Source organism: Leucoraja erinacea, chromosome 14 (genome assembly GCF_028641065.1).
Source record: "Leucoraja erinacea ecotype New England chromosome 14, Leri_hhj_1, whole genome shotgun sequence".
Taxonomy (NCBI): domain Eukaryota; kingdom Metazoa; phylum Chordata; class Chondrichthyes; order Rajiformes; family Rajidae; genus Leucoraja; species Leucoraja erinaceus.
This window is the reverse complement of record NC_073390.1, coordinates 28,313,129-28,340,460: the sequence shown is the minus strand read 5'-3', so window position 1 is coordinate 28,340,460 and position 27,332 is coordinate 28,313,129. Positions and strand designations below refer to the sequence as shown.

At 44.7% G+C, this 27,332-nt stretch overlaps 1 protein-coding gene across 3 annotated transcripts in view; it reads left to right on the top strand.

The window, feature by feature from the left end:
- LOC129703467 (anoctamin-7-like) overlaps positions 1-27,332 on the top strand; it is a 97,714-nt gene that overhangs the window by 32,530 nt on the left and 37,852 nt on the right. For all 3 annotated transcript variants that reach the window (XM_055645948.1, XM_055645950.1, XM_055645949.1), the window contains exons 4-11: positions 5,398-5,549; positions 8,675-8,782; positions 12,725-12,861; positions 15,688-15,745; positions 16,505-16,615; positions 23,898-24,063; positions 25,168-25,258; positions 26,040-26,136. In XM_055645948.1, the coding sequence (XP_055501923.1) occupies positions 5,398-5,549; positions 8,675-8,782; positions 12,725-12,861; positions 15,688-15,745; positions 16,505-16,615; positions 23,898-24,063; positions 25,168-25,258; positions 26,040-26,136 (920 nt within the window). The remainder of the gene's footprint in view (positions 1-5,397; positions 5,550-8,674; positions 8,783-12,724; positions 12,862-15,687; positions 15,746-16,504; positions 16,616-23,897; positions 24,064-25,167; positions 25,259-26,039; positions 26,137-27,332) is intronic.

Here is a 27,332-nt window from a genome sequence, read left to right as displayed (position 1 = left end):
ACTCCCAGTTGAAGAAGAATACGCCAAAATAAATATATATGTGTATCGCCAAACTAAACCAAGTGTAGCACAACCCTATCTTAGGACTGAACCACGACAGTGAACTACTATGGATGCACTATGTACTTTGTTTCTATTACTATCATGGTCTAGTTTACTTAGAATTATTGATAATTTATTGTATATTTTATTATAATTGCATTATTCATGTAAAACAGCAGCACATAAACTTTTCATTGTTCCAGTTCATATCTAGTGCATATAACCACTAAACATTCTTGACAATGCCATTCTGAAGCAAGGATGATTTTTAATGGCATTCTCAGATGAATGTTCCATTCATTTACCACATAGAACTGTAAAAATGACTTATTGCACACACAAGTCTTTTACTATAACTGTTTATTGAACTAACTCTTTTACACTATGCTGTAGCTGTCCGTGGTCATCACTGGAGCTAGAGAGCGAGCTAGAGGTGGGGACACTACAATTATACTGGAGACAATGGGGAGTGGTTAGTGGGGAGGTCACTATGGTTAAAGGAACATGCACTGATCTACATCCTTCCTCTTAGAAATAAAAGCATGGCAGGTAATATACAGAGTGACCACGGCTCATACGCTACGAACACTAACCGCACCAGTAACAGTTTAAAACTACGCGAACTCCCCGTAGCGGACAGGCGGCTTGACCAGCCGGCCAGAGCGGGTGCGCAAACCGCACTCCTCCTCCTCGGCGGGAATGGAAGGGACGGCAGCCGGGGCATCGGTAGTAAAGGCGGGCGGCGGAAGGAGAGGAGACGGCGGGGAGCCGGCCGGGGAGACCGGTTTGGCAGGCGAGGCAGGCTTGGCAGGCGAGGCAGGGGAACGGGGCTTTGGGGAGCGGGGGACCGAGAGTTGAGAGGGGAGTGTGCGCGGCATGCGAGGAGTTGCCGGGGCTGGCGGGGCAACGGGAGGGCTGGAGGGAATGGGGGGGTGGAACGGATCGGCGGGGGGCGGAGTGGGCTCGTTCACGAGCAGTAGGTGTTGGCGGGAGCGACGGTAGATAGCCCCCTCGTAGTCGACGAGGTAGGAACGCGGTGAACCGGCGTCACCGACCACTACAGCCAGGCGGTAGTGACCAGAGGGGGACTGCATGCGAACCACCTGCCCCGGGAACAGCCGTGGAAGGGGCCGGGCGGACTTGTCAAAGGAGCGCTTCTGGATATCTTTCTTTTGGACAATGCGCTCAGTGACAGTGGCAGGGTTCTGGACCGAGGGTTTGAGGGACTGTTGAGAGACCGGCAGGGGAGGTCTGGTGGTGCGGGACATGAGGCGCTGGGCAGGGGAACCGAGCGCGGGGTCGCGGGAAATGTTGCGGAGGTTAAGCAGGGCAAGGTGGAAGTCGGAACGGAAAAGGCGGCAGTGTTCCAGCAGCTCCTTGGCACTGCGGACGGCCCGTTCAGCAAGTCCGTTGCTTTGAGGATACTCGGGGCTGCTGGTGATGTGGTGAAAGTTCCAACGGGCAGCGAAGGCACGGAACAGCGCTGGAAAATTGGCTGCCGTTGTCCGATCGGAGGGTCACCGGGGAGCCGAAGGTGGAGAGGTGGCGGCGAAGCTTCCCGATGACCGCGGCAGAAGTGATGGAGGGCAGTTGATCCACTTCGAACCAGCTGAAATAGGAGTCCACCAGGACCAGGAAGTGCTTTCCGCGCCACTCGAATAGGTCGGTGGCAACGGCCATCCATGGGAGCTCGGGAGCCGGCGGCTGCAGGAGAGGCTGGCGCTGCTGATGGGGATGCAGGGTGTTGCAGGCAGCGCAAGCGGAGACTCTGTCACGGATGTCTTGAGCCATACCTGGCCAGTAGAATTGGCTCTGGGCCTGGGACAAAGTAGCTTCCACCCCGGGGTGGCCGCTGTGAGCAGATTGGAAATAGTGATCCCGCAGAGCGGCAGGCACCACGACTTTGTGACCCTTCACCACCACGCCGGCGTGCAGCACCAATTCATCCCGAATCAGGAAGTAAGGCACCGCGCCTGCAGGCAGTTCGGAGCGTCGGTCAGGCCAACCACGGCGGATAACGTCCGCAAGTTGTTGCAGGGCAGGATCATCAGCAGTGTGTTTCACCAGGGACTGCATCTGCTGTGAAGGAACAATGTTAACGTTCAGTACCATAAGGTCCGACGATTCGTAAGGGTGGCGGGCAACGGAAGGTAGCGGAGCACGAGACAAGGTGTCGGCGACAAACATGTCCTTGCCCTTACGGTAGACGATCTGGAACGTGAAACGCTGGAGTTGCAGCATCATGCGCTGCAACCGAGAAGAAGCAACATGGGGGTTTATTCAAGATCGTGACCAGCGGCTGGTGGTCAGTCTCGATGGTGAAAGAGTTGCCCAGAATGTAGTCTTTGAACTTGGAACAAGCGAATACCACGGCAAGCAGTTCTTTTTCAATCTGGGCATAGCGTTGCTCGGCAGGGGTCATGGTGCGAGAAGCGTAGGAGACAGGCAGCTGCAGGCCGTCATAAAGCTGCAGACAAGCGGCACCGAGACCGAACTTAGAGGCATCGCAAGTGAGGACAATGGGTCTGTGCAGATCGAAGAATTTCAGAGTCGGTGTGGCGGCAAGCTTCAACTTTAGAGCCACGAAAGCCGACTGGTGATGTGGGAGCCAGACCCATGCGGAGTCCTTTTTGATTAGTTCCCTCAGGGGGGCACTCAGTTCGCTGAGGTCGGGTATGAACTTACCCAGGTAATTGACCATGCCCAGGAAGCGCTGCAGGCCAGGGACGTCGGTAGGAGCGGGCATTTCGGTGACCGCCGACGTTTTCTGGGGGTCGGGCTTTAGACCCCCTGCCGTGAAGACATGGCCCAACGTAAGTGACTTCCGGAACCCGGAAGCGACATTTCTTCGGGTTGAGCTTAAGGTTTATCACCCGCGCCCTGTCCAGGACTTTGCGGAGGTTCAGGTCGTGCTCAGCGATGTCCCTCCCGTACACCAGAATGTCATCCACGATGATAGCGCACGGTAACCCAGCAAACAGCTGTTCCATGGTGCGCTGGAAAACCTCACTAGCCGAGTTGATCCCGAACGGCATGCGGAGGAAACGGAACCTGCCGAAGGGAGTGCTGAAGGTAGTGAGGAATGAGGAGCGTTCATCCAGAGGGATCTGCCAGAAGGAGCTCTTGGCATCTAGGACAGAGAAGACAGTGGCAGGGCCGACCCGTGCAGCAACGTCCTCCACCGTCCGCATGGGGTAGTGGGGGCGCTTGATGGCAAGGTTTAGGTCCTTTGGGTTAATGCAGATCCGGATCTCGCTCTTGTCCTTCTTGGCGGCAACGACCATGGTGGAGACCCACCTGGTGGGAGCGCTCACCTCCTTGAGGATGCCCATGGTCACCATGTCGCGCAGAGTGGATTCCACGCGGGCCTTCATCGCAAAGGAGACGCGGTGTGCCGGCCGAATCACCGGGTCGACGCTCGGGTCGACAACGATCCTATAGTCGCAGGGCAGTTTGCCCAGAATGTCATCAAAGCGGTCGGGGTATTCGGCCAGGGGGTCCATGGGGGCCTGCACCAGGTGAATTCCGTGGTGGAAGGAGACTAACCCCAGGTCCTGACACGCACGGGCGCCCAGCAGGGTGACGTTGTCAGAGTCCAGCAGGTGGAAAGTGAGGGGCCGAGAGGTCTCTAGAACTGTGCAGATAAGAGTTGCCTTTCCCACGGGAACCAGGACGCCTCCCCCATAGGCATGGAGGCAGGTGTCACCAGGAAGAACTTTCTCACCAGATCTGATCTGCTTGAAAAGGCTTATTGACATAACATTGGCGAAAGCGCTAGTATCGACCTTGGCTGAAAACGAATGGCCGTTCACAGTAACATGCACAGAGGGATCTGTTATCAGAGCAGGTGCACCCAAAAGCGAAAACACCGTTGGATCTTCATGGGAGGAGGCTGCATCAGAGTCTGGGAGCTCCTCCGGCTCGTACTGGGAAACCAGAGCGCTATCAGGGAGTGCAAGGTTGTTTAGATCTGCGAGGTTGTTTAGATTCATTCTCGGAGCCGGGACTGGCTTCCCACGGGAACGACAGGTGGCAGAAAAATGGTTGAGTTTGCCACAGGAAAGACAGGTCATGCCCTGTGCGGGGCAAACGTTTGATGGATTAGATGTGAAATGACAGTTAGGGCAGCGGCGTGCGGTAGTTGAGGTGGTGACCTTTGCGGGCAAGGCAGCGGGGTTACGTCGTTGAGTTCCAGCGGACTGCTGGCGACCGGCTGCACCGGTAAAGTTAATGTCCTGGGACGCCGGGTGGGACACGGAGCCAACGGCAGAGGACATGCGGGCGGCATACATTGCATCCCGCAGGGTCAGATCGGGCTTCACGAGGAGCTCCTCACGCAGTTTAGCGTTGCGGAGACCATGAACCAGGACGTCCCTAATTAATTCTTCTGTGGTGATTGTTTCAAGGCGGCAGCGCCGAGCCAGGTGACGCAAAGCGGCAATATAAGCGTCGATATGCTCGCCTGGCAGCTGCCGCCTCTGGAAGAATTTAAAGCGTTCTATAATGTTATTGGTGGGTATATCACAGAGGGCAGTGAACTTAGCCATGAGACATACCGGGTCGTGACGGTCCTCTCCGGCGGCGAAATCGAACGAAGCATATTGATCCATAGCTGCTGGTCCAGCGAGGTTGAGCAACAGGTGAGCCTGTACAGGAGGAGTGGCATCAGGATGAGCAATAGCGATGTAGTGTTCGAAATCGCGCTGGAACACGGTCCAGCGATGGACAATGTCCGTGTCGAAAACCAACGTGTCAGGTCGACGACAGGAGTGGGACATGACAAAACGCACGGAGGGAACGACTGGGAGAAAGAAATAATAAAACAAAAACCGATGAACAGGAGACGCAGGTCTACCGCTGTGACACCATGTAAAAATGACTGCACACACAAGTCTTTTACTATAACTGTTTATTGAACTAACTCTTTTACACTAAGCTGTAGCTGTCCGTGGTCATCACTGGAGCTAGAGAGCGAGCTAGAGGTGGGGACACTACAATTATACTGGAGACAATGGGGAGTGGTTAGTAGTGGGGAGGTCACTATGGTTAAAGGAACATGCACTGATCTACAAGAACCATTTGGTTCTATTTACCAAACTGTGGGGAAACTGAAATTGACAATTATTGTCAAATATCCTTGGACTTATGTGGTGAGCTGCTGTGACTATCCTAATATATTTTACTTATTGCTGCCTTCAGAGAAAAAAACAAAATGTCCTGTCGGGGTCAGTCTGTACGTAGGCCCCAATTATTTACGACAACCAAACCTGTGTTCAGTTGAAAAAATTTGAAGATTGGTTAAGATCTGTCCCAAACAATAGAAATACTAATACTATTCAGCTCTCTTTTATTCAGACTTTGTTCTTGCTTGGGAAGAGCAAAATGAAAAAACAAGAGGCATGAGCAGCACCCAGAAGCCAAAATTACCAAAAAATGTGGTGCAGGACATCAAATGGAGAAATAAATTTGTGAAGAACCTTGGAAAATGTGGCCTGCTGATGGAAATGGTAGGTGGGAGAATTGAGGAGGCTGGTGATACAAATTTGGGCCAATGGGAGTTAGTGCGAGAAGGTGTTAAAGTCAAAGTTGTTGACGGAGTGAGTTAGGTGGAGTCCAGGTGAAGTGTAGGTGACGTGCTGGTGGAGCCGTGGAATATATTCAAGGCCAATTGAAGAGTCGGAGCTCTGGTGAAACGACAGGACAGGGGAGCTGAAGCCAAACCAGATCTCATTGGCTAGTGGAGCAGGCTCTTGGGACACACAACATATTCCTGCTCCTTCTTCATCGATTTTTTGTTTGACAAGATATATCCAAATTCACCCTGAGACATATAAGAGACGGGACATAATATTACAACTTGATATTGTGCACAGTTCTGGTCACCGCACCGTTGCAAGGATGTGATTGCACTGGAGAGAGTGCAGAGGAGATCCAGACGATGGTGTCTGGATTGGAGGACTTTTCATATGAGTAGAGATTGAATAGGCTCTTTGTTTCCACTGGGGTAAAGGAAGCTGAACACTAAGTTGAAAAGTACATAAGATTATGACAGGCAGAGATAGGGTAGATAGTCAAAATCTTTTTTCCCTTGATAGGGGTAACAAAAACAAGAGTGCATAGATTTAGTGTGAGAGGAAGGTGTTTTATAGGGATATTTTTTTTTTACACAGAGAGAGTTGCCATCTGGAACGACAGCTGAAGGTGGTGGTGGAGTCAGATACAATTGGATATTTGAGATATTTAGACAGGCGTTTAAATAGGCAAGGCAGAGAAAGATACAATCCAACTGGAGGCAAGTGTGATCACTGTAAATGGGCAAAAAGGTTGAAATTAATGCGGTGGGCTAAAGGCCCATTTCTGTGCTGTACAATTCCACGACTCCACAGTATGGGAATAGGCTGAGATAAGAGTAAATAATAAGGTCTCAAGACAATATATCAACAAGGTCCATTGGAATATGTAACTTAGAAGGTCGATTAATTGGGGGGGAGGGGGGGAAGATTAGATGTCCGAGGTGCTTGAGGTAGTTTCAGTGGACCGTGGTAGGACTCATTCTGAAGCAGCATATCTTTGGGATGCGGAAGGAAATCTGAGCAGCCTGGGAAAAAGAGTCGGCAAACGCAGATTGATCGAGATGGGAGTGATTTTGGGGCAGGTTGAACAATTTTTCACTGTTATGATCTGGATGTGACAAAGCTTCTGCGTGAGGACCACTTGTCTGAAACTTTAGTCTCAGTCACGATCCCACTTTACAGTTCATTAACTTTTTGAAGAAAACAAATTATTTGAAATGTATTCTTCCAGCACTTTGTTTTTTGCTCACAATTTGAGCATCTGCAGTTTCTGGTATCTAAGTTGGTACGGTTCAGTACAGGTCTGAAAAAACCAAGAGAGTGAAGCTAATTCAACAGATATTTCATGGAGATGATGCAGACATGATGGCTTCGAAATGGTCTCTTGTGTCATGTGATTTGGCAGATTATTGGTGTCCAACCAGTTTGTTTCTACTTAAAAATAACAAAATGCAAATATTTTGAAATTTCTCTGCAACCAGGCTTTAACACCAGGAGTAAAATGATCCACTAACATGAGGCACTGGTACAAGGAGCACAGGCTATTAGAGTACTACATGGGCCCCAGAGACCATGTATTACTGCATAGAGGGCTGTATGGTTTTTGAATGGGTTTGTAAAGGAGGGGCTGCTCATGGTGTGTGTTGGATATTTCCCTTGCAGTTCACTGCTGTTATTGCAACATTTATGATAATCTCTTGAGAGTTAGATTTAGCTCTTAAGGTGAAAGGATTCAAGGGATATGGAGGAAAAGCAGGAACGGGGTACTGATTTTAGATGATCAGCCATGATCGTGCTGAATGGCGGTGCTGGCTCGAAGTGGCGAATGGCCTACTCCTGCACCTATTTTTCCATGTTTTCTCCCTAGGCAAATCAGCAGTTCCAAGCAAAGTGCTCTAAGCGCATTGCACATGTTTCTCATTTGCATTATTTATGTTGCTTGGGATTAGTAATTGATTGGGACCTCCTTTAAACAGGTGATTTAAACGGAAATCTTGTTCTATGAAGACAGCGCCACCTGGAAGGTGTGTGTTGCATAAAATGTACTTCCCAAAAATAATCATTTTGGCCCAAAGATATTTCCCTCTCTGTTAGATTCTCCACCACCCCACTCCTCTAATCCTTTTTTTTTATCTCACCCTACCCATATCTATTCATGTCAACAGATTATTGATCGTTCATCCAGTGGGGCAATATCGGTGGAACTGAGAAGTAAAATTTGGATGGTCACATTGTTGTCTCAAATAGTCAATGGGAATTAGGGTACAAATCTGCTGAGAGATTGCTGGCAGCTACAAGATTAATAGAGTTGTCATAGTAAGGAATAGTAAAGAGGTGGAGGAAAGAGAGCTGAGCCAGTGTGTAGATAGTCCAATTTGAGAAGTGACAGTACTGGACCTGATCTTCAGGAATGAGCAAATATTTGAATCATCAACAGGAGAGTATTTTGGAGATATTAACTCTAAGTTTCAAGGTAAATTCAAAAATCAAGGTTCTGAACTGAGGCAGGCTGATTTCAATATCATAAGACAAGACTTTGCAAAATTTGACTCGGAGCAGCTATCTGCAAGTTAGGTCTATAAGCGGCAAGTGGAAATCATGTAAATATTTTTTGTTAAGTGAGAGTTCAGGGCCAATTAATTCTCATGAGTGAAAAGTAGGAATATCTAGTCGAGACACCTGGATGTCATGTGATGTAGAGGGCTGAATAAAGGAAAACAATGAAGTACAGGTATGTGGCAGGTATAAAGAACCAAAAACAAAGGAGGCCTTTCAGGAATTTAGAAGGTGTAGGAGGAACAAAAAATTAGGAAGGCCTGGAGGGGCCGCAAATTCTCACTAGGAGGCAAAATTGAGGAAAATCACAGAGAACTTTATACAATAACAGCAAGGGGTTAATCAGGAAAGAGCAAGGCCCATTAAGGACCAAAGGTCGATGAAGTCATGGTACCTTGTTGTGGAATGAAGACAATTGAGGATGTGGTGGTTAATTTCAGTGATTTGGAGGTTGAAGGTCTGGAAGAAGATACCTGGTCTTAATATATATCTCTTGTTTGCAGTTGGAAAAGCAGATTGAGGACCAATTGATCCATTACATCTTGCTGAATGCCCCATGGGATGTACTGTGCTATCATGCAGAAAATATGTGTCTGCACGTTCCACTGCAGGTAAGTGAAGTGTATCTGAGGCCTACAGACAGGCTGGGCGTAGAGTGACTCAACACATTTGACCTTTTCTTTCTCTACAGCAATAGAATTGCTTTCATTGGTCTCTGCCCCCAAAACGTGCCCACTCCCCCCCCCCCCGCCCCCCCCACTTCATTCTTACATGGCACATAAGAAATACAAATAGAAACATAGAAACATACCATTCGCTTTCTTCACTGCCTGCTGCACCTGCATGCCTGCTTTCAATGACTGGTGTACCATGACACCCAGGTCTCATTGCATCTCCCCTTTTCCTAATCGGCCACCATTTAGATAATAGTCAACTTTCCTGTTTTTGCCACCAAAGTGGATAACCTCACATTTATCCACATTATACTGCACATTTATCCACAAATAGCTTCTCAAGTACATCTAATAATTTTTATGGTTCATCACTCTCGGGGTATTTAAATATATGTGCTGAAGAGGACAATTAAAAGGGCTTAAAAGACATAAAATGTTATTGGCGAGTCAGATTAAAGAAAATCCCAAGGCTTTTTATATATGCATTATAAACAAGAGAGTCAACAAGGCGAAAGTAGGACTGCTCAAGAATAAAGGAGGGAAATTATGCTAGTGGTCAGAGGATGAAGGTGAGGTACTAAATGCATACTTTGCATCTTATTCACCAAGGAGAAGGACATGGTGATCAGTGTGGGAAATACGAATATGCTGGGGCAGTTTCAAATCAAGCAGGACCTGACGTTGAGGCTCCTGAAAAGCATTAATGTGGATAAATCCCCATGATCTGATTGGAACTATCCCAGGTAATGGGGAGAGGTAATTGCAGAGGTTTTGATGAAGACCTCTGTATCTTTCCTGACCACAGGCGAGTTCCCGGAGGACTGGAGAGTAGCTAATGTTGTGCGTTTGTTTAAGAAGGGAATGAGAGAAAATCCAGGTAATTATAGCTGGTGAGCCTCATGTGAGTGGCACGGAACCTACTGGGGACGATGCCTCAGGATAGGATTTGCTTGCATTTGCAAAATAATGTGGTTGTTAGGGACAATCAGTATGGTTTTCCCCACAGCAGGTTGTGTCTTAATAGAAAGGTAATCAATGAGGATGTGGTAGGTTGTGTACATGGATTTACTAAAATTTGATAACATTTTGTATTTTATGGCATAAAATTGCAATGCATTTGATAAAATCCATGGTAAGTTGATCCAGAGGATTATGATGCATGGGATCCTTGGTGACATGGTTGTTTGGATTAAGAACTGCTTTACTCATAGAAGACAGAGGGTTGAGGTGGAAGGGTGGAATCCTGGCTGGTGGTCTGTGACTGTTGATGTTCCATATGGATCTGTGCTGTGACCTCTGTTGTTTGTCATTTATCTAAACAATATAGATGTAAATGGATAGGAAGGAACTGCAGATGCTGGTTTAAACCAAAGATAGACACAAAATGCTGGAGTAACTCAGTGTGTCAATCAGCATCTCTGGAGAAAAGGAATAGGTGACGTTTCGGGTCTGAAGTCTGAAGAAGGGTCTCGACCCAAACGTCACCTATTCCTTTTCTCCAGAGATGCTGTCTGACCCGCTGAATTACTCTAGCTTTTTGTGTCTATCTTTGGATGTAAATGTAGATGGGTTGCTTCATAGGTTTGCAGACTGTACCAATAGCGGTGCTGACGTGGATAATGCAGAAGGCTGTTAAAGTATTCAACAGAATATAACTCAGCTACAGAAATGGGCAAAGAAATGGCAGATGGTGTTTAATCCAAGCAAGTGTGAGGTGCTGGGAGGTTGATTGTAAGGGGAAAGTGTACACTTTGTACACTAAACTGGCGACTGTGATACACACACACACACACACAACACACACACACAACACACAACACACACCCACACACACACACACACACCAGCACACACACACAACACACACACACGACACACACACACACACACACACACACACACACACACACACACACACACACACACACACACACACACACACACACACACACACACACACACACCACACACACACACACACACACACACATGCACCTCTTTCACCAGGGGGACAGGGCAAGCAGGGGGAGCGCTGTGTAAAAAATTCACACGGTGCAAAGCCAATGTGAAACAGACACACACCACGATGAACAGGAAGGTTGGTGCTGTGAAAAGACGGCTAAAGCACAGTGTATGGCAAGTCCTTTAAAAGAAGGGGGGGTGGGGGAGAATGAGTGGAAACAAATTTTAAGAAGCCAGAGATACACGGCTGTGAAGCTCGGCGGACATTTAACATTATCCTTGGTTCTGAACACTACTGCTTGCCTTCTTTTCCCAATGAGCCAATGAAATTCACCGGTCAGCACCGGCTACAACCTACGAGAACCTCAGAGAACCTTCGATCTCCTGGAAACCCACTAGGACCGCCTGGCGACCCACCTACGGCTCGAGAATTCTCGCTACTCTCCATGGCGACTTCATTCTAGTCGCTGCTAACTTTTCAACATGTTGAAAAATTCACTGCGACCATAACGAGGCCGCGGCTAGTTCCCAGAATGCGAGAACTCCTCACGACCATGAAGGCGACTCCCCGGCAACCACCCGCGAACATGTGGCGGCCATGTGGCGACTGCATAGTCTCCTGCAGTCGCCTAAAAAGTCACCTAAGTGGGACAGGCCAATGAAAGTGGCAACACAAGTAGACAGAGTAGTAAAGAAGGGGCATGGTGTGCTTGTCTTCATCAGTCGGGGCATTGTGTAAGAGTTTGGAGTTATGTGGTAGTTTTATAGAACTCTGGTGAGCTGCATTTGGAATGTTGTGTGCTCTTCTGGTTGCCTCCGCAGGAAGGGTGTGGAGGCTTTGGAGAAGGTGCGGGAGAGCTTTTCTGGATTAGAGTTTATGAGCTATAAAGAGAGATTAGATAAACTTGGATTGTTTTCCCTGGAGCAGCAGAGGTTGAGGGGATGTTTGATAGAAGTGTATAAAATTATGAACACATACAGGTAACATAGAAAATAGGTGCAGGAGGAAGCCCTTCGAGCCAGCACCGAAGGTAGATAGGGTAGACCGGCATAACCTATTTCCCAGAGCGGTAATGTCCGAGGCTAGAAGGCAAAGCTTTAAGATGAGAAGGGAATGTTTAACGGAGATGTGCGGGGTAAGTTTTTTTTACACAGAAAGTGGTGGCAGCCTGGAGTGCACTGCCAGGGGTGATAGTGGAAGTAGAAAAAATAGTGGTATTGAAAAAACTTTTAGTTAGGCACATGGATATGTTGGGTAATGAGGGACACCATAATGTATGAGCTGAACTGTGTGGTCTAAATTAGTCTATAGGTTTCTAGCAATGGTTTCATTCACAATTCTAAATCAAATGCCGAACTGAAAGTGTGCTTTAGGGTTGTTAGAAATTAAAAGTGTGGATGGACGATATGTGTTGGTTAGACTGGTTGACCTGGCCTGGACTATCTTGGATGGCAGTGATTGACCATCTGGAGTACTGCATCATTTAAACTGAACAATCGGATTCAGACTGCCTGAATATCTTGCTTTAGGCTAGTTTAGTTTAGAGATACAGCGTGGAAACACCGAGTCTGCGCCGCCCATGATCCCCGCACACTAACACACTAGTGTCCAACACACACAAGGGACGATTTACAACTTTACCAAAGCCAATTAACCTAGAGACCTGTACGTATTTGAAGTGTGGGAGGAAACCGGAGCTCCCGGAGAAAACCCACGCAGGTCACGGGAGAACGTACAAACTCCCTACAGACAGCACCCATAGTCAGGATCAAACCCATGTCTCTGGTGTGAAAAGGCAACAACTCTACCACTGTGTCATCATGTCCCCTCTGAGTTGAAATATTTGAGCTGGACTGTCCAAGATGTAAATCCTACCCAAGTATTCAGTTCATTATATGTTATGTTATTTCTTTCAGCAATCTGAAAGTTGTGGCACCAATTGGTCACAGGCAATACTCTCGAAGTTAAGAATCCACAATGTCATGTATGAAGAAGTCCCCAACACTCCACCAGAATATTACAGCAGTGTGTTCAGACTCTCCAAATTAGACAGGTTGGTATAATTTGTTTTAGTGTGAGGCTTGTGCCACCCTTTAAGTGGAAGAAACTATGAGATAAAGTACATTTATTTATCACCTTGCAAACACGCAAATTAGCAGGAGGAGTAGACCATCAGCTCTAAAAGTCTTTACTATTTGATTTGATAATACCTCATCTGATTATAACCTCAATTCTTAATTCTTTATTCCCGGTACTTGTTCAACCCTTGCGTGTCAAGTATCCATCTACCACTGCTTTAAAAATATTCAAAGTATATTCCTCTGGTATTTGAGCGTTTCAAAAGCTCTCAATATCTGAGCGAAAAAAAAAGCCTTAAATAAGTGATCCTGTATTTTTAAACAGTGATCCTAATTTCTAGAGTCTGCAAGAGGAAACAACCTTCCCTCATCAACACAATCTAGATCCCTCAGAATCTTGTATGCTTAAATCAGGTCCCTCTCCAGTGGAAGCAAGCTTAGCGTGTCCAACATAGGAAACCTGCTTCCTCCAGATGTCAATCTAGAAAACATCCTCTGATATTCTTCTAATGTGTTTACAAGCTTTCTTAAATGTCCACGAGAGTATGCAGTACTCCAGATAAGGTCATAGTAATTCTCTACATAGGGAAAAAATAGCATTCCTACTTCTGCATTTAATTCCCCAGGCAATGAATAGTACCACTCTGTTTGATTTCCTAGTTGTTCCTGTATGCTAGCCTTTCGTGACTCACACACTAGGACACCTACATCACTCTGCATCATAGAGCTCTCACATAATTTAGATAATAGGCCTTTTTCCCCAGCTAAAATGGGCAATTTCACATTTTCCCACACTGTACACCATCATCAGGTCATTGTGCACTTGCTTAACCTATCTATTGTATTTTACTTGCATACTATTCACAGCATACTATCCCACTTATCTTTGTATCATCAGCAAATTTAGCAACCTTCATCTGAGTCATTTATATAAACTGAAAAGTTGAGGCCTGGCACTTGTCCTTGTGGAACAACACTAGTTACATCTTGCAAACCAGAAAACAGCCTCAGTCATGTCATCTCTATTTCTTGTTAGCCAACCAATCTATTATCAACACCAGCATGTTATCTCGGTGCAATGTTGAAAACATGGCAACCAATTTGTGCTCAGCAAGCGACCACAAACAACATTGCGCTAGTAATACTTTTAATTTAGTTTAGAAGGAAATGTTGCCAAGAAATTGTATTTAAAAAAAAAAGTATTTCCTTTCCTTCTATACTCTAATATTGTGAAGCCTTACTTTTCTGGATCTGATCTGCAGGCGCCTGGTGCCTGTTCAGCTGCCTTACCATTACAACTGAGCGTTGTCCTTTTCCTCACCCAGAGTCTTCAGATTATGAACCCTGGACAATTATGAGGATTAGGAACCCTGGCCTTCCATCAATTTAGGTCAGGACAATTTGATCCCCTCAAAAGCCAATCTGTGAATCATTTAAGACGGACCAGAGTTTTATCCGAAGCCTCTCTTGCCCAGTTCAATGCATTATAACTAGTTTAGTTTATTGTCATGTACTGTATACAGATACAGTGAAAAGCTTTTGTTGCTTGAGAACTAGTCAGCGGAAATATAATAGATGATTAAGGGAATAGCGTTTAGTGCAAGATAAAGTCTAGCAATGTTCGATTAAAGATAGTCCGAGGGACTCAGTGTGGTAGATTACAAAATACCGAAGTATAACAAGACACAAAGTAGTTAAATGCAAAGCACATTCAAATAAAAAGTCATTTGGATAATCTAGTGATCATCTAGTACCGCTCTCTAGTTGTCGATAGGATGATTCTATTGCCTGATAACAGCTGGGAAGAATCTGTCCATGATTCTGGAGGTGTGTGTTTTCACATTTCTGTACCTTTTGCCTGATGGGAGAGGGGAGAAGAGGATCCTAGGTGAGACTGGTCCTTGATTATGCTGGTGGCCTTGCCGAGGCAGCGTGAAGTGTAGATGGTCAATGGAAGGGAGGTTGCATCCTGATAAAATACTTTTTTCAGCGCATCTGTAGAAGTTGGTGAGAGTTGTTGGGGACATGCCGAACATCCTAAGCCTTCTAAAGAAGTAGAGGCCCGGTGTGCTTTCTTGACCATTGCTCATGGCAAGTTGCTGCCGATATTTACTCCTAGGAACTTAATGCTTTCAACCATCTTTACTTTGACAGAGTCAATACTTACCAGGGTATAGATACCGCTTTGCTCCCTGAAGTTGATCACTAGATTATCCAAATGACTTTTTATTTGAATGTGCTTTGCATTTAACTACTTTGTGTCTTGTTATACTTCGGTATTTTGTACTCTTTGAATGTTGCATACTCCTGTTTCTTCTGTCTTAATGTTTCTGCACATACCCTAACTACTTGGGATGTAATTCCTGGGATTCTGTCATCAAATCCCTCTGCCCTGAGGATCCTCTTATAAAATCCACCTTTTAGCCAAGTTAATGACTAACTGATGAACTGTTCGAAGAAGGGTCCCAATCCAAAATGTTGTCTGTCCATTCCACCACAAATGCTGCTTGACCTGTTTTTGCTCAAGACTACAGCATCTTCAATTCTTGTGTCATCTTAATGGATGTATTTTTATATGATGGGTCAACATTTGTCTGATCTCACTTTTCCAGCATTAAATGGGACTATAAATATAAAGAATTTATGCTGAATTGTGTTGTGTTATTGCAACATTTGTTAATTTCTTCATGTTGTGGTGTAATAATGTTGCTCAGCGGCTTTGGGATTGTACACTTTAGCAGGTTTTACAGCTTCGGAAATAAAAATAAGCATCTGCATTCAAAAGGTTACTTTTTATTCAGGTACTTAAATAAAGACAATCGAGAGGATTTCTTCACTAACATGCAAAGGCATCAAATAGTAAGTACTGAAGCCACCAGGGCCACATTTACCTCCTGAACAGGCATGTAGTACAATGACCGTATGCTACACAAGGTTGGCAAGTTACCAACATTATTTATTTTAATCTTTCTCCATTTGCTTTAATAAAAAAAGTTTGCCTGGACACGAGGTTGCCATGTAACACAAAAAGGCTGGATCTCCGTCTGCAATTAGTGTTGAGGGAGTCACAAATAAGGGGGTTCTGCTGCGAAGTGCTGAAACTGAGCACTAAAGTGCAAGTTAAATCGGAAATAAAAACAGAAAACTCTGCAATCACTCAGCAGGCTATGTAGCATGTTACTCTTGTTTTCATGATTTGTCTGAGTATGTGTCTGTGATACTGCTGCAAGCAAGATGTTCATTGTACCTGTGCCTCATTATACTCTTGCATTTGAAAATAAACTTGACTTAACTTGATTATTTCAATTTGACACTTCATAAGTCTAAGTTTTGATAATAGCAGCTGGGAGCTCTGTCTCCATTGAGCATGTAATTCTTTACATGTTATGAATGAATAAGTTTATTGGCCGTATTCACATACAAGGAATTTGCCTTGGTGCTCCGCCCAACATGACATACATTGACAGCAACATGACATACAGTGACAGTTAGGAATGACACATTAAACATTAATAATAAAGCATTAATGATTAAACATGTGAATTACATAAAATACCAGAGCAATATATGGTATGTATTGTTTGATTCTGACGCTTGGCTTACTTTTCCCTTGAACAGGTTTATCAAATATTAGAAAACACTACATATGGGCATCAGAAAAAGTGCGAGATTGGTATTGAAAATCTCTTAAGTGAGAACGTATTCTCTGCTGCATATCCCCTTCATGATGTAAGTGTGGTGTCTTCTTTGCAGAGTACTAGGAGAATAAGAGCCTTGAACATAATGTTTTTTATGCATGTTAGCTGAACTTTAAGTTAAATTCAATTCTGGGAATAGAGAAGATAAAATGAGTACTTAATGGCAATTATATATATATATAGAACAAATTAATTTCTAGATGCTGTGGTCTTTCATTTTTAGACTGTTGAGCTTACGTATAGAAGAGAAGAAAAGGTTACAAGTATAGTGTTGCAAGGGTTAGGAGGAGGTTCTGCAACATGAGTATGGAGAATTGGGTGAAAGGCTGAAAAACAGATCGTCCATGGTAGTGATATCTGGATTGCTTCCAGTTCCACGTGATAGTGAGGGTAAGAGCAGAAAGATAAGGATGAACGTGTGGCTGAGGAGTTGGTGCAGTGGGCGTGGTATTCAGATTTTTAGACCATTGGGATCTCTTCTGGGACAGAGGTGACCATCTGTACAAGAGGGATGGGTTGCACCTTAACTGCAGAGGGAGCAATATCCTGGCAGGCAGATTTGCTAGTGCTACACGGGTGGGTTTAAACTAGATTGGCAGGGGGGTTGGGATCTTTCACAGGACCAAGGCAGGTGAGAGGTTAGAAGTTGGTATGGAGGCTGATGAGAGAAAGTATAGAGGATAGAATAGGCAGGAGATAGGCTGGGAAGGAGGAAGGAATGTTGGTTTTAATTGCACTAATTTTAATGCAAGAGACCTGATGGGTAAGGCAGATGAACTTAGGGCATGGGTAGGTACGTGTGATTGGGACGTTGAGGGTAACGTTCAGGTTAATATTGTGCAGTTTTCAAGAGCCTGATAATTTCTCAGACAAAGCTATCCTTAAACCTGGTGGTCTTGGTTTCTGTGCTCTTCTATTGTCTTTCCCATGGTAGGAACAAAATGGGAATGTGGCCAGGGTGGTGCAGGTCGCTGATATTGGCTGTCTTTTTGAGGCAGTACTTCCTATAGATCTATATTTTGTGGGAAGGTCAGTGCCTGTAAAGGACCAAACAGTGTCTAACACTCTCTATGGTGTCCTTTATGCTGGCAGTTCTAGTTGTCAAACAAGGCCATGATGCAATCAATCTGTGTATTCTCTGCAGTACCTCTGTAGAAGTTCAATAAAGTATTTGTCTTTATGTCAACTCTCCTTGACCTTCAAAGGAAGGAGAGGCACTGATCAGTTCATCTTAGTCCACGCTTAGTCTCCCTGATGTAAAGGAGGCCACATCAGAAGCACCAAATGCAAAAGACATGGTTGGAAGAATTACACATGAACCTCTCTCACGTGGATGGGCCGTTGATGGTTGATGATGAGGGAGGAGCTATAGGTACAGACATTGTATCTCTCAGTTGCAGAAGAAAGTGCCTGGAGGGAGTGGATGGGAAGGGATGAGCGAATCAATGAGTTGCAGAGGGAGTGGTCTTTACGAAAAGCGGAAAGAGGTTGTTATATTCCGGACGGCAGAATGAAGACCAAGACTTACACATTGGTTGCCTGGATCACGAGAGAGAGCTTTATTACCCAGCATTCCCTGCTTATATTGAACACCAACTCATTAACATACACTTGAATATGTATGAATACATTACACTGCTCTCCTTTTTTTAAGTATTAAATCGAAGTACTCAGTTACAATTTTGTTGTTGTGATACTTGATTTAAACCAGTATTTATTTTACATATCTACACATTTTTGTTTTACGTGTGCAGTGAGTTATTTAACTTACAAACCTAACCTGACTATTGGTTTATGGATCCTGCCTGATCGTCTAACTGTAACAGGTGTAACAGGTTTAGGTGTTGACTCAACTGTAGGCTTGTTTGGCTCTGTTTTAGTACCCTGACTTTGACCATAGGAATCTGATTCTTTGTCTATACTAAGTGAACTTTGTGTTTCACTCAAAGTCGTTTCTTCCAACTCACTTTCAGATAAAAACTCAGGGATTAGGACTTCATGCTCAGTTTTTGGTTCATCTTTGGCTGGAATCATCTGATTAACATGAACACTTTTGATCCTATCTCCAACTTCAACTAAGTATCTTTTTGTTCCACACACTTCCACTATTTTCCCAACATCCCATTTGTCTCGACTGGACTTGTTGGGAGGATTGAGAACACAAACTTGCTCATCTGGCTTGAAGATCCTCTCCTTTTTGTGGGAGTCAAAATGGCATTTTTGAGAACTATGTTTGCTCAACTCTCAAGGCCAATTTGGGTTGAACTAGACTTAAGTGTATTCTTAGCCTTCTCTTCACCAACAGTTCTACAGGTGAGTAATCCGTTGTTGTGTGGTTCTATACTTCAGCAAGAAACTAACCAAACAATGTTTCATGCTGAGCTTTGAACTATCCTGCCAAACCTGTTTCTTGAGAGCATCTTTTACAACTCTAATAGACCTTTCCACTGCCCCATTGGAGGCTGGATGGTATGGGGGAACAAGTGTGTGTGTTTTACACCATTCCACTGCATGAACTCTTTGAACCGTTCTGAACAAAACTCTGGCCCGTTATCAGAAACAAGTTCTTCCGGTAAACCATGGCATGCAAAAATTGATCTCAACTCATCTATGGTACACTCAGTAGTAGTGCTTGACCCCATATGCTTAACCTCAATCCATTTGGAATGAGTATCTACGAGTACCAGAAAGTGATCATTACCCCTTTCACAAAAATCTACATGAACTCTCTGAAAAAATCTACTTGGCCATGACCAGGGTTGCAGTGGTGTTTTTGGTGGTTTACTCCGGCAATTTTGGCAGACGCTACATTTGCTCACCAGTGACTCGATGTCATTGTCAATACCAGGCCAATACACAAACCTTCTGGCAATTGACTTCATGCTTACTATGCCAGGATGTTCAGCATGAAGTTCATTCATAATTTTGTTTCTCAAAGACTCTGGTACAACGACTCTGTAACCCCACTTAATGCATCCCTGCTCACATGATAATTCTGGTTGATTATGGAAAGGCTTCAGCTCTGAGTTCAGAACTGAGTTCAATCCACTATAGATTTCAGTCCAACCGTTCAATGTCTGTTCATAGACCTTCTTCAGCACGGTGTCTTTCTTTGTTCCTGCTGCAATTTCTGTTGCAGTCACTGGAAAGTCTTCATCTACAACTTGCAGTGTGTAGATTGAGTTCTCACTTCTCACGTCAGAGTTCTCATGGGGCAACCAACACAACGCATCTGCAACTGCATTGCACTTGGAGCTTCTATACTCAACCTTGTAGTCATACTGGGACAGCAAAATTGCACAGCACTGCATCCTTGATACCGCCATGGAAGGTATAGCTGACTTGGGACCATGTATCACTAGTAATGGCTTGTGATCAGTCACTAGGGTGAATGGTCTTCCGAGAAGAAACTGATGGAATTTCTTGATTCCGAACACGATGCTGAGTGCTTCCTTTTCTATATGTGCATAATCGTACTCACTCGGTGACAGGGTGCGGGATGCAAAACCAATAGGCTTTTCCTGTCCGTCATTCATTACGTGGGAGATCATTGTACCTACGCCATAACTTGAAGCATCACAAGCAAGTTTCATCGCGCGTGTCATAGTGAACAAGGAGGTTGTCACTTGTCAAAATTTCCTTGCAGATGTCATATACACGTTGCTGTTCCTTTCCCCACGGCCATTTCACATCTTTTTGTAGCAGATGATGTAGTGGCTTTAGCACAGTTGCTAAATCTGGAAGGAATCGTGCATAGAGCTGCACCATCTCAAGGAATGATCGTAGCTCTGACACATTGTTGGGTTTGGAGCATTAACTATTGCTTCAACTTTCGCCTTCACAGGGCGAAGTCCGTTGGCATCTACTTTGAGTGAAGACACTTGCTCCGCTAAGTTCTGCGTACAGATCTTGCGAGGTTGGTAACGGATATTGTTCGTCGTCAACGGCTTGGTTGATTGTGACTTTGTAGTCACCGCATAGTCGAACAGTTTTGTCGGCCTTGAGTACAGCCACAATTGGCGTTGCTCAGTTACTCTGGTCTGTCTTCACGAGTACTCCATTCCGCTCTAACCTGTCGAGTTCTTCCTCCACTTGTTGCTTTAGTGCATATGGTACAGGTCTTGGTCAACAATACACAGGTTTCACATCTTGTTTAAGATGAATGTGTGCAGAGTACCCTGTTATTCCCGTGTAACTGTCGGCAAACATTTCTGCACGTTTGCTTTTGACGTCTTCAAGATGTGATTTGGACAAATCGACGCTGAAAATGTTCTTCCAGTCTAACTCTATTCCACTCAGCCAATCCTTTCCAAGGAGGGTTGGTTTATTTCTGTAGCTGGCCACAATGGTGGGCAGTGTTACTGGCTGACCTTTATGCTGAACTTTACAGTTCATTTGTCCACATGTCTCCAAAACTTCGCCCGAGTAGGTTCTCAGCTTGTCCTTACTCTCAAACAATGGTGTCTATGGGAACTTTGATTCATACAGGACTTTGCTCATGACCGAACAATGCGCTGCTATGTCAATACACACATCGATTAACTGTTCATTAATCAATAATTTATTTCGAAAGTCCTTGCCTTGGCTGGTTGTAGGTTTATCGATGTTGGTTGCATAAATGGTGTACAACCCAAGTTCATTCCCATCTGGGTTCACCTCCAAGTTGTGAACTCCTTTCTGGTGTTGTCGCTTGTTTCCCGCAGGTTGTTGGTTTCCTGTTTTAAGCTTGGCCCGACATGCTGAGGCGATGTGGCCTTTCTTCTGGCAGTTGTAGCATTTGGCCATTTTGAACTGACAAAATTGGGATGAGTGATTACCGTTGCAACGATAACAACTGGCTGAACTCGGCTCCCCATCATACTTTGGTTTTGGTTTAGCACCTCTTGGTTTGGTCATAGGCACTGCCTTGTGACTGTAAATGGCCACTGCAGTCTGTGGTGGACGAAACTCGCGAGCATTCTTTGATGCATTGTGGTAGCAATCTTGCAAGCTTTCTCGAATGTAAGATCTGGAATGTTCATGAGTTTGGACCGAATTCATTCATCCTCTGCACCACAAACAAATCTGTTGCATAGTGCGTGTCCAAGAAAGGTTCCAAAGTTACAGTGGAAAAGGTAAGTTTTTCAAGGCAACAATGTACTCGTTGATTGTCTCATTCTGCTTCTGGATTCTAGTGCAGAATTTATAGCTTTCTGCAATTTCCAGAGGCTTTGGGTTGAAGTGCTCCTCCAACTTCTTCATAATGTCATTGAATGGCACGTCTTTTGCCTTTTGTAAGGAGATTCACGAGTGTGCAGTACACTTCAGGATCGATCTCCGTGAGCAGAATCGCTTTCATACGTTCGCAAATGGCCTTATTTGTTTCAGTCACTACCTCTCCTTCTCCACTAATCTCCATTATGTTGTTTGCCGTGAAAAACATGTTTGCTCTCTCCATATAGGAGCTGAACGGCTTTCTATTCTTGCCGAAAGTGCCAAGGTTTCCGATGTAGCCTGTGGATGCCGCCATCGTGTAGTTCTCTTTTTTTTAAAGTCCGTTCAAAAACCCCGATTTCCTGTCTGTTCTGGTGTAGCAATTCACCCAAAACTTAGCTGTACAAAGGTTATACCAGCTTGAGGAACTCGACAAAAAAAAAAACTCAGTCTAAAATCCTATACAATCCCAAGGACGCCATCTTGCCACGTACACACAACATAGAGATAGCCTGACATACTCTCGCCGATTTGTACAGTTGCAGTCCCATACGCAGAAGGATCTGCGGCCTAGTGTGTTCAGTTCGCAAACAACTGCGACACAGCTCCGTATTTACTGTTTAAAATGTTAAACAATACTGCATGTTGCAAAACAGTCCTGCACTTTTTAAAGGATGTTCACAAACTCTATCCCGTCCTCGTCGCCAATTTTGTTAAATTCCGGACGGCAGAATGAAGAACAAGACTTGCACACTGGTTGCCTGGATCATGAGAGAGAACTTTATTACCCAGCATTCCCTGCTTATATTGAACACCAACTCATTAACATACACATGAATATGTATGAATACATTACAGAGGTGGGAACGGGAAGAACTGGACAGTGGTGAATCATGTTGAAGGCAATGAAAATACCAGAGAATGATGTGTTGGTTACTGAGGTTGGTGGGGTGAAAGGTGAGGACCATGGGAACTCTATTCCTTGTGCTGCCCTGGGGGCGTGAGAGTGAATGCAGTGATAGTTGAATCTAGGTGAGAAGGGGTTGATTGGGATTCAGGCGGGGTCCTGACCCAAAATGATGTCTGTTTATTTCACTTCCACAGATGCTGCCTGACCCACTATATCTTTTGCTTATGATTCCAGTATCTGCAAGCTCCAACAACGTGCACTAGCCTGCACTGACTTCTACTTACCTCCAACAGTAGCTGCATATGGCAGCTAAGGAGGTGCAGGGGACATTTGCCAAAGCTTGGCATTTAAGCAGAAGGAGATCCTGCTGGAACTCTATTTTAATCAGGATGAGTATGATCTCATTAGAAAACATACAAGGGAGATTTACAACAATGCTTTCAGGTTGGGCTGATGTGAGGAGATAAAAACAGATAGTGTTTGAAGTGCTTAGCTAGTCAGGCAGCATCTGTGATTATTTTGGTTTCCCATCTGAAGATGACCCTTCAGACCTGACCAGTTGGATGAATCAGCTGCATTGTCTATAGATTGTGTCTTTGGTTGCACTACAGACTTTGATTTTTACATGTTTATTGTTACCTAGTATTATAGTTATAATTTATTGTGTTTTTTTATATTATATATTATCTGAATGTTATTGTATTTACAGGCCTATTATATTGCAACAAGTAAGAACATTGTTTAGTTATCAGTACATATGACAATTAAATACTTTTGACATGATTTGCAAAGGGAACCTCTCTATATTCACAAGTGTTGTGGGGGAGTGATGGAAAACGATGGAAAAAAAAGAATAAAATCATCAAATTATCAGAGAGAAATAGGAGGGGACTAAAAAGAGGGGACAAACAGTGGAAACTAAGGAATATCTGAGGAAATAAAGAGCAAGGGAAATGTCTGGGAGTAGGTTTACAGGAAGCTCAGCGTTTATCTGGTGGATATTTTACTAGTTTGATGGAGGAGTGGATTGGATAAAGCCTTGAATCTCCTTTGTGTCGCTGCTAATTTTCCACCCTTGGTGAGAAAGTTGTCAGGACTGTCTCCTGAGAGTTGGAGCTGGTGGCTGCACCTCTGCTTGTGGAGGACAGGGAGATTGTGTCCGGAACACCCCCACACAATAACTAATACTCATGGCTGGCTTTTCCGACAGGGTTCACACACGAGTGCGAGTGACGACATCAATCTGGAGAACCTCAGCCGCCGGCAGATACTTTACAAATACTGGGCTTGTTGGGGCAAGTGGTACAAATACCAACCACTGGACCACATCCGGAATTACTTTGGAGAGAAGATTGCCTTTTACTTTGCATGGATTGGTATGAATGTGTCCAGATATATTCCCAGTTTATACTCAATTGTCTCAACTGGAAGAAAGAAAATATAGATTGGGCCCAGTTACTCAGCGGCTCACTTCCTCAAATATCAGCCAATTCGACAATATTATTTTCCACGCCATCCGTGTCTATGTCTGTGTAAGATGGCACCGTCATTTCCACTAACCTCAATCTACATAAACTTGTTTAAGTATTTGCCTTAATTAAGTGATTTTAGGATTGTTCTTGGGATTGATTGGATACATGACCAATTTTGAAGTGTTGAGGTAGTCAAGGGTTTATGGCTTGTTGGTGCTGATCTGATTCATTCTAATTATATGACTCCAATTGGTCTCAATGGGGGAATGTTTAATCTAATGCAACACAATCCTGAAATGTTCATGAAACCTGTCCCATGGCCCTCCCATTTGCCCTGCACGATCTCATATAGCCATTGAGCCCATGTTCTACAGTCCAATGTCACCAGTCTCTTTATTGTGCAGCATCAGATATCAGATATATATTCCCACGGTTTTTGTTATACCTACTCTGTGTGTTCCGTGGTAACCATTATATTTGTCCCTTTGGTCCCGATAGATCAGTTACTCCTGCCAAAACTACTCTAAAGGGCCTGTCCCACGAGCATGCGACTGCATGCAGCAAGCGCGACCAAACCGGAAGCGGGGGCCGCGTGGAGGTCGAGTGATTGACGTGAAGTTTGAGCGAAATCCGCGGGAAGTTTGCATGTGACATACGGCGTCAAGACGCTGCGTACGGCGTCGAGACGCTGCGAACGGCCTCAATGTGACTGCGGGCCGGCAGGCCGTTGCCGCGCAGTATTTATGAACAGTGTCAGTTTTTCGGAGCCCTGCGCGATGTCGGGACCAGCTCCGCACAACTCCATACGGCTCCGGCGATCAAAGTGGGACCGGCCCCGCGAGGCCGTACGGCTCAAGTGACCACGTTAGGTCGCGCTTGCCGCATGCAGTCGCATGCTCATGGGACAGGCCCTTAACTGACACACTGTTAAGACAGCACCATCTCACCAGCTGTATTCGTTATACTGACTATAGTTTCATTAACATATTGACTTGTTTGCCTCCTGAGGGTTTTACACAGCGTGGTTGTTGCCAGCAGCAATTGTTGGAACCCTAACCTTCGTTGGTGGAATCTACCTTGTGACAACTGACATACCCTCGTAAGTTTCTGCAGTAATTTAGTCAAACATCTTGGCATTGAGATGGGATTCTCCATATTGTATCTCTCTGTGTCTCTCCGCATCATACCATGCAGACGAGTAATCACAAACACATGACATAATGTGCAGAAGGTAAATGATCCTGAATGAGTTTTAATATTCTTGGAGTGGTCTGTCAATGGCTCGGTTGTAACCATGTATTGTCTTTGTGCTGATTGGATAGCATGCAACAAAAGCTTTTCACTGTACCTTGGTACACATGACAATAAATTAAACTATCTAACTAATTTGAGAACCACCTCTATAAAATGGCAACTAAACAAGTTGCTTTCTCAACTATTCAGCCTCAAATATAGTTGAGATATTTCATACCTTCAAAACTTGTTACCCATTCACCATACTACTTTCCATTTGCAAAGTTCGGTAGATGAAATTGCTTTGTCTCCTGCTCACTTGGCAACAGTCCATTAGTGCAGGCCTTGCATAACCTTACCAGCTGAAGATTTTCTTGTATTGAGCAAAGCAGTTAAAGTGTACCACCTACACGAGTAGCCTCCAACTTCTTATGCACAAGAAACAATTCTGATGAAGTGGTGCTGACAGGACTGCAGGTTCCTCAAAGCATGCTAGTACAAAAGATTAAGCCAACTGATACAATTGAATGATAGCACCTTTTTTGCATACCTTACAGCATTATTTTGGTTCATTATTTTGTTGGATACTTTGTGTGACAATGTGGTGTGTGACGCTTGATTCAGTTTTTATCCGTGTCCATGCCCAGAAAGGAAATCTGTGAGGAAGGATCCACTTTCAACATGTGTCCACTCTGTGAGATCTGCAAGTCCTGGAACCTCTCCAGCATATGCAACACCTATAAGGTAACCCTTGCTCTAAATTCCTACATTCAGGTTGTGTCACCCAACTTTCTGCACAACCCTTCAGTGGGATATAAGTATGGCTACTCTGGAAATGTCATGGAGACTTATAACAATGGCATTATATATAAGAATGTCACTAATGCGGAAATAATCTCTGCACACAAGGTTTAGAATATGGATATCACTAACCCATTAGTGAATGAGACAAATACAACAGATAGATTTAAGGAGATCTGTGCATGTGAAACTTTAATCAGGAAGATGATAAAATCCTTTGAAGGTAAAATCCAGAATCTTGTATGTCTTAGGTTGCTGAGATTAGTGTGAGGGACATTGTAGTGATATACAGCTGTGGACTATGTTGGCTCTAACAGCATAGGATAAACTTGGATGGAAGTCTTGACTGGTGACTGCAATGTGCTAAATTGAGGACTTCAATGGTTATTACCCAGGATAGGCCAAAATAGTAGAAGATTTTGTAGTTGGGGTGTTGAACATGTGGCTTGGTTGAACGAGTGGCAGGGGGTAGAAAGGTGGGAGCAATAGGATCTGGACTTGGACAAGAAAGAAGTGTACCATTGGGAGGAGCACCATCTGACTCGGACCAGGACTGGCGTAGGCACAGTATAATAGCCTGAAACAAACAACTGAATCTGTGAGGAAGGATCTAACTACCTCTGTAAGATCTGAGCTGAGATTTAAGAGTCATTAAATACTGGTGAGGTGGCAAAATGTTGTGCCTCTATTTAAGGAGGGCTGCAAGGAAAAGCCTAGGGACTTTCTATGGCTGGAAAGTCACTAGAGAGTATTCTGAGGAATAAGATATACATGCATTTAGATAGACAAGGGCTGATTAGGGGTAGTTGCAGGTTGGAGGTCTTCCTCACAAATCTGAGTTTTTTGAAGATGTGACCAAAAAGGTTGATGAGGGCAGAGCTGTAGCTGTTGTATATATGAATTTCAGCAAGGCATTTGACAGGGTTCCGCATGGTAGGCTGCTCTGGAAGGTAAAATCACATGGGTTCCAAGGAGAGCTAGCCGACTGGATAGAAAATTGGCTTCATGAAAAGAAGCAGAGGGTGATGGTAGAAGGTTGTTTTTTGGACTGGAGGCCTGTGACTAGTGGAGTGCCTCTAGTCTAGGGATTCATGCTGGGCCCATTGCTGTTTGCCATCTATATCAAACATTTGGATGAG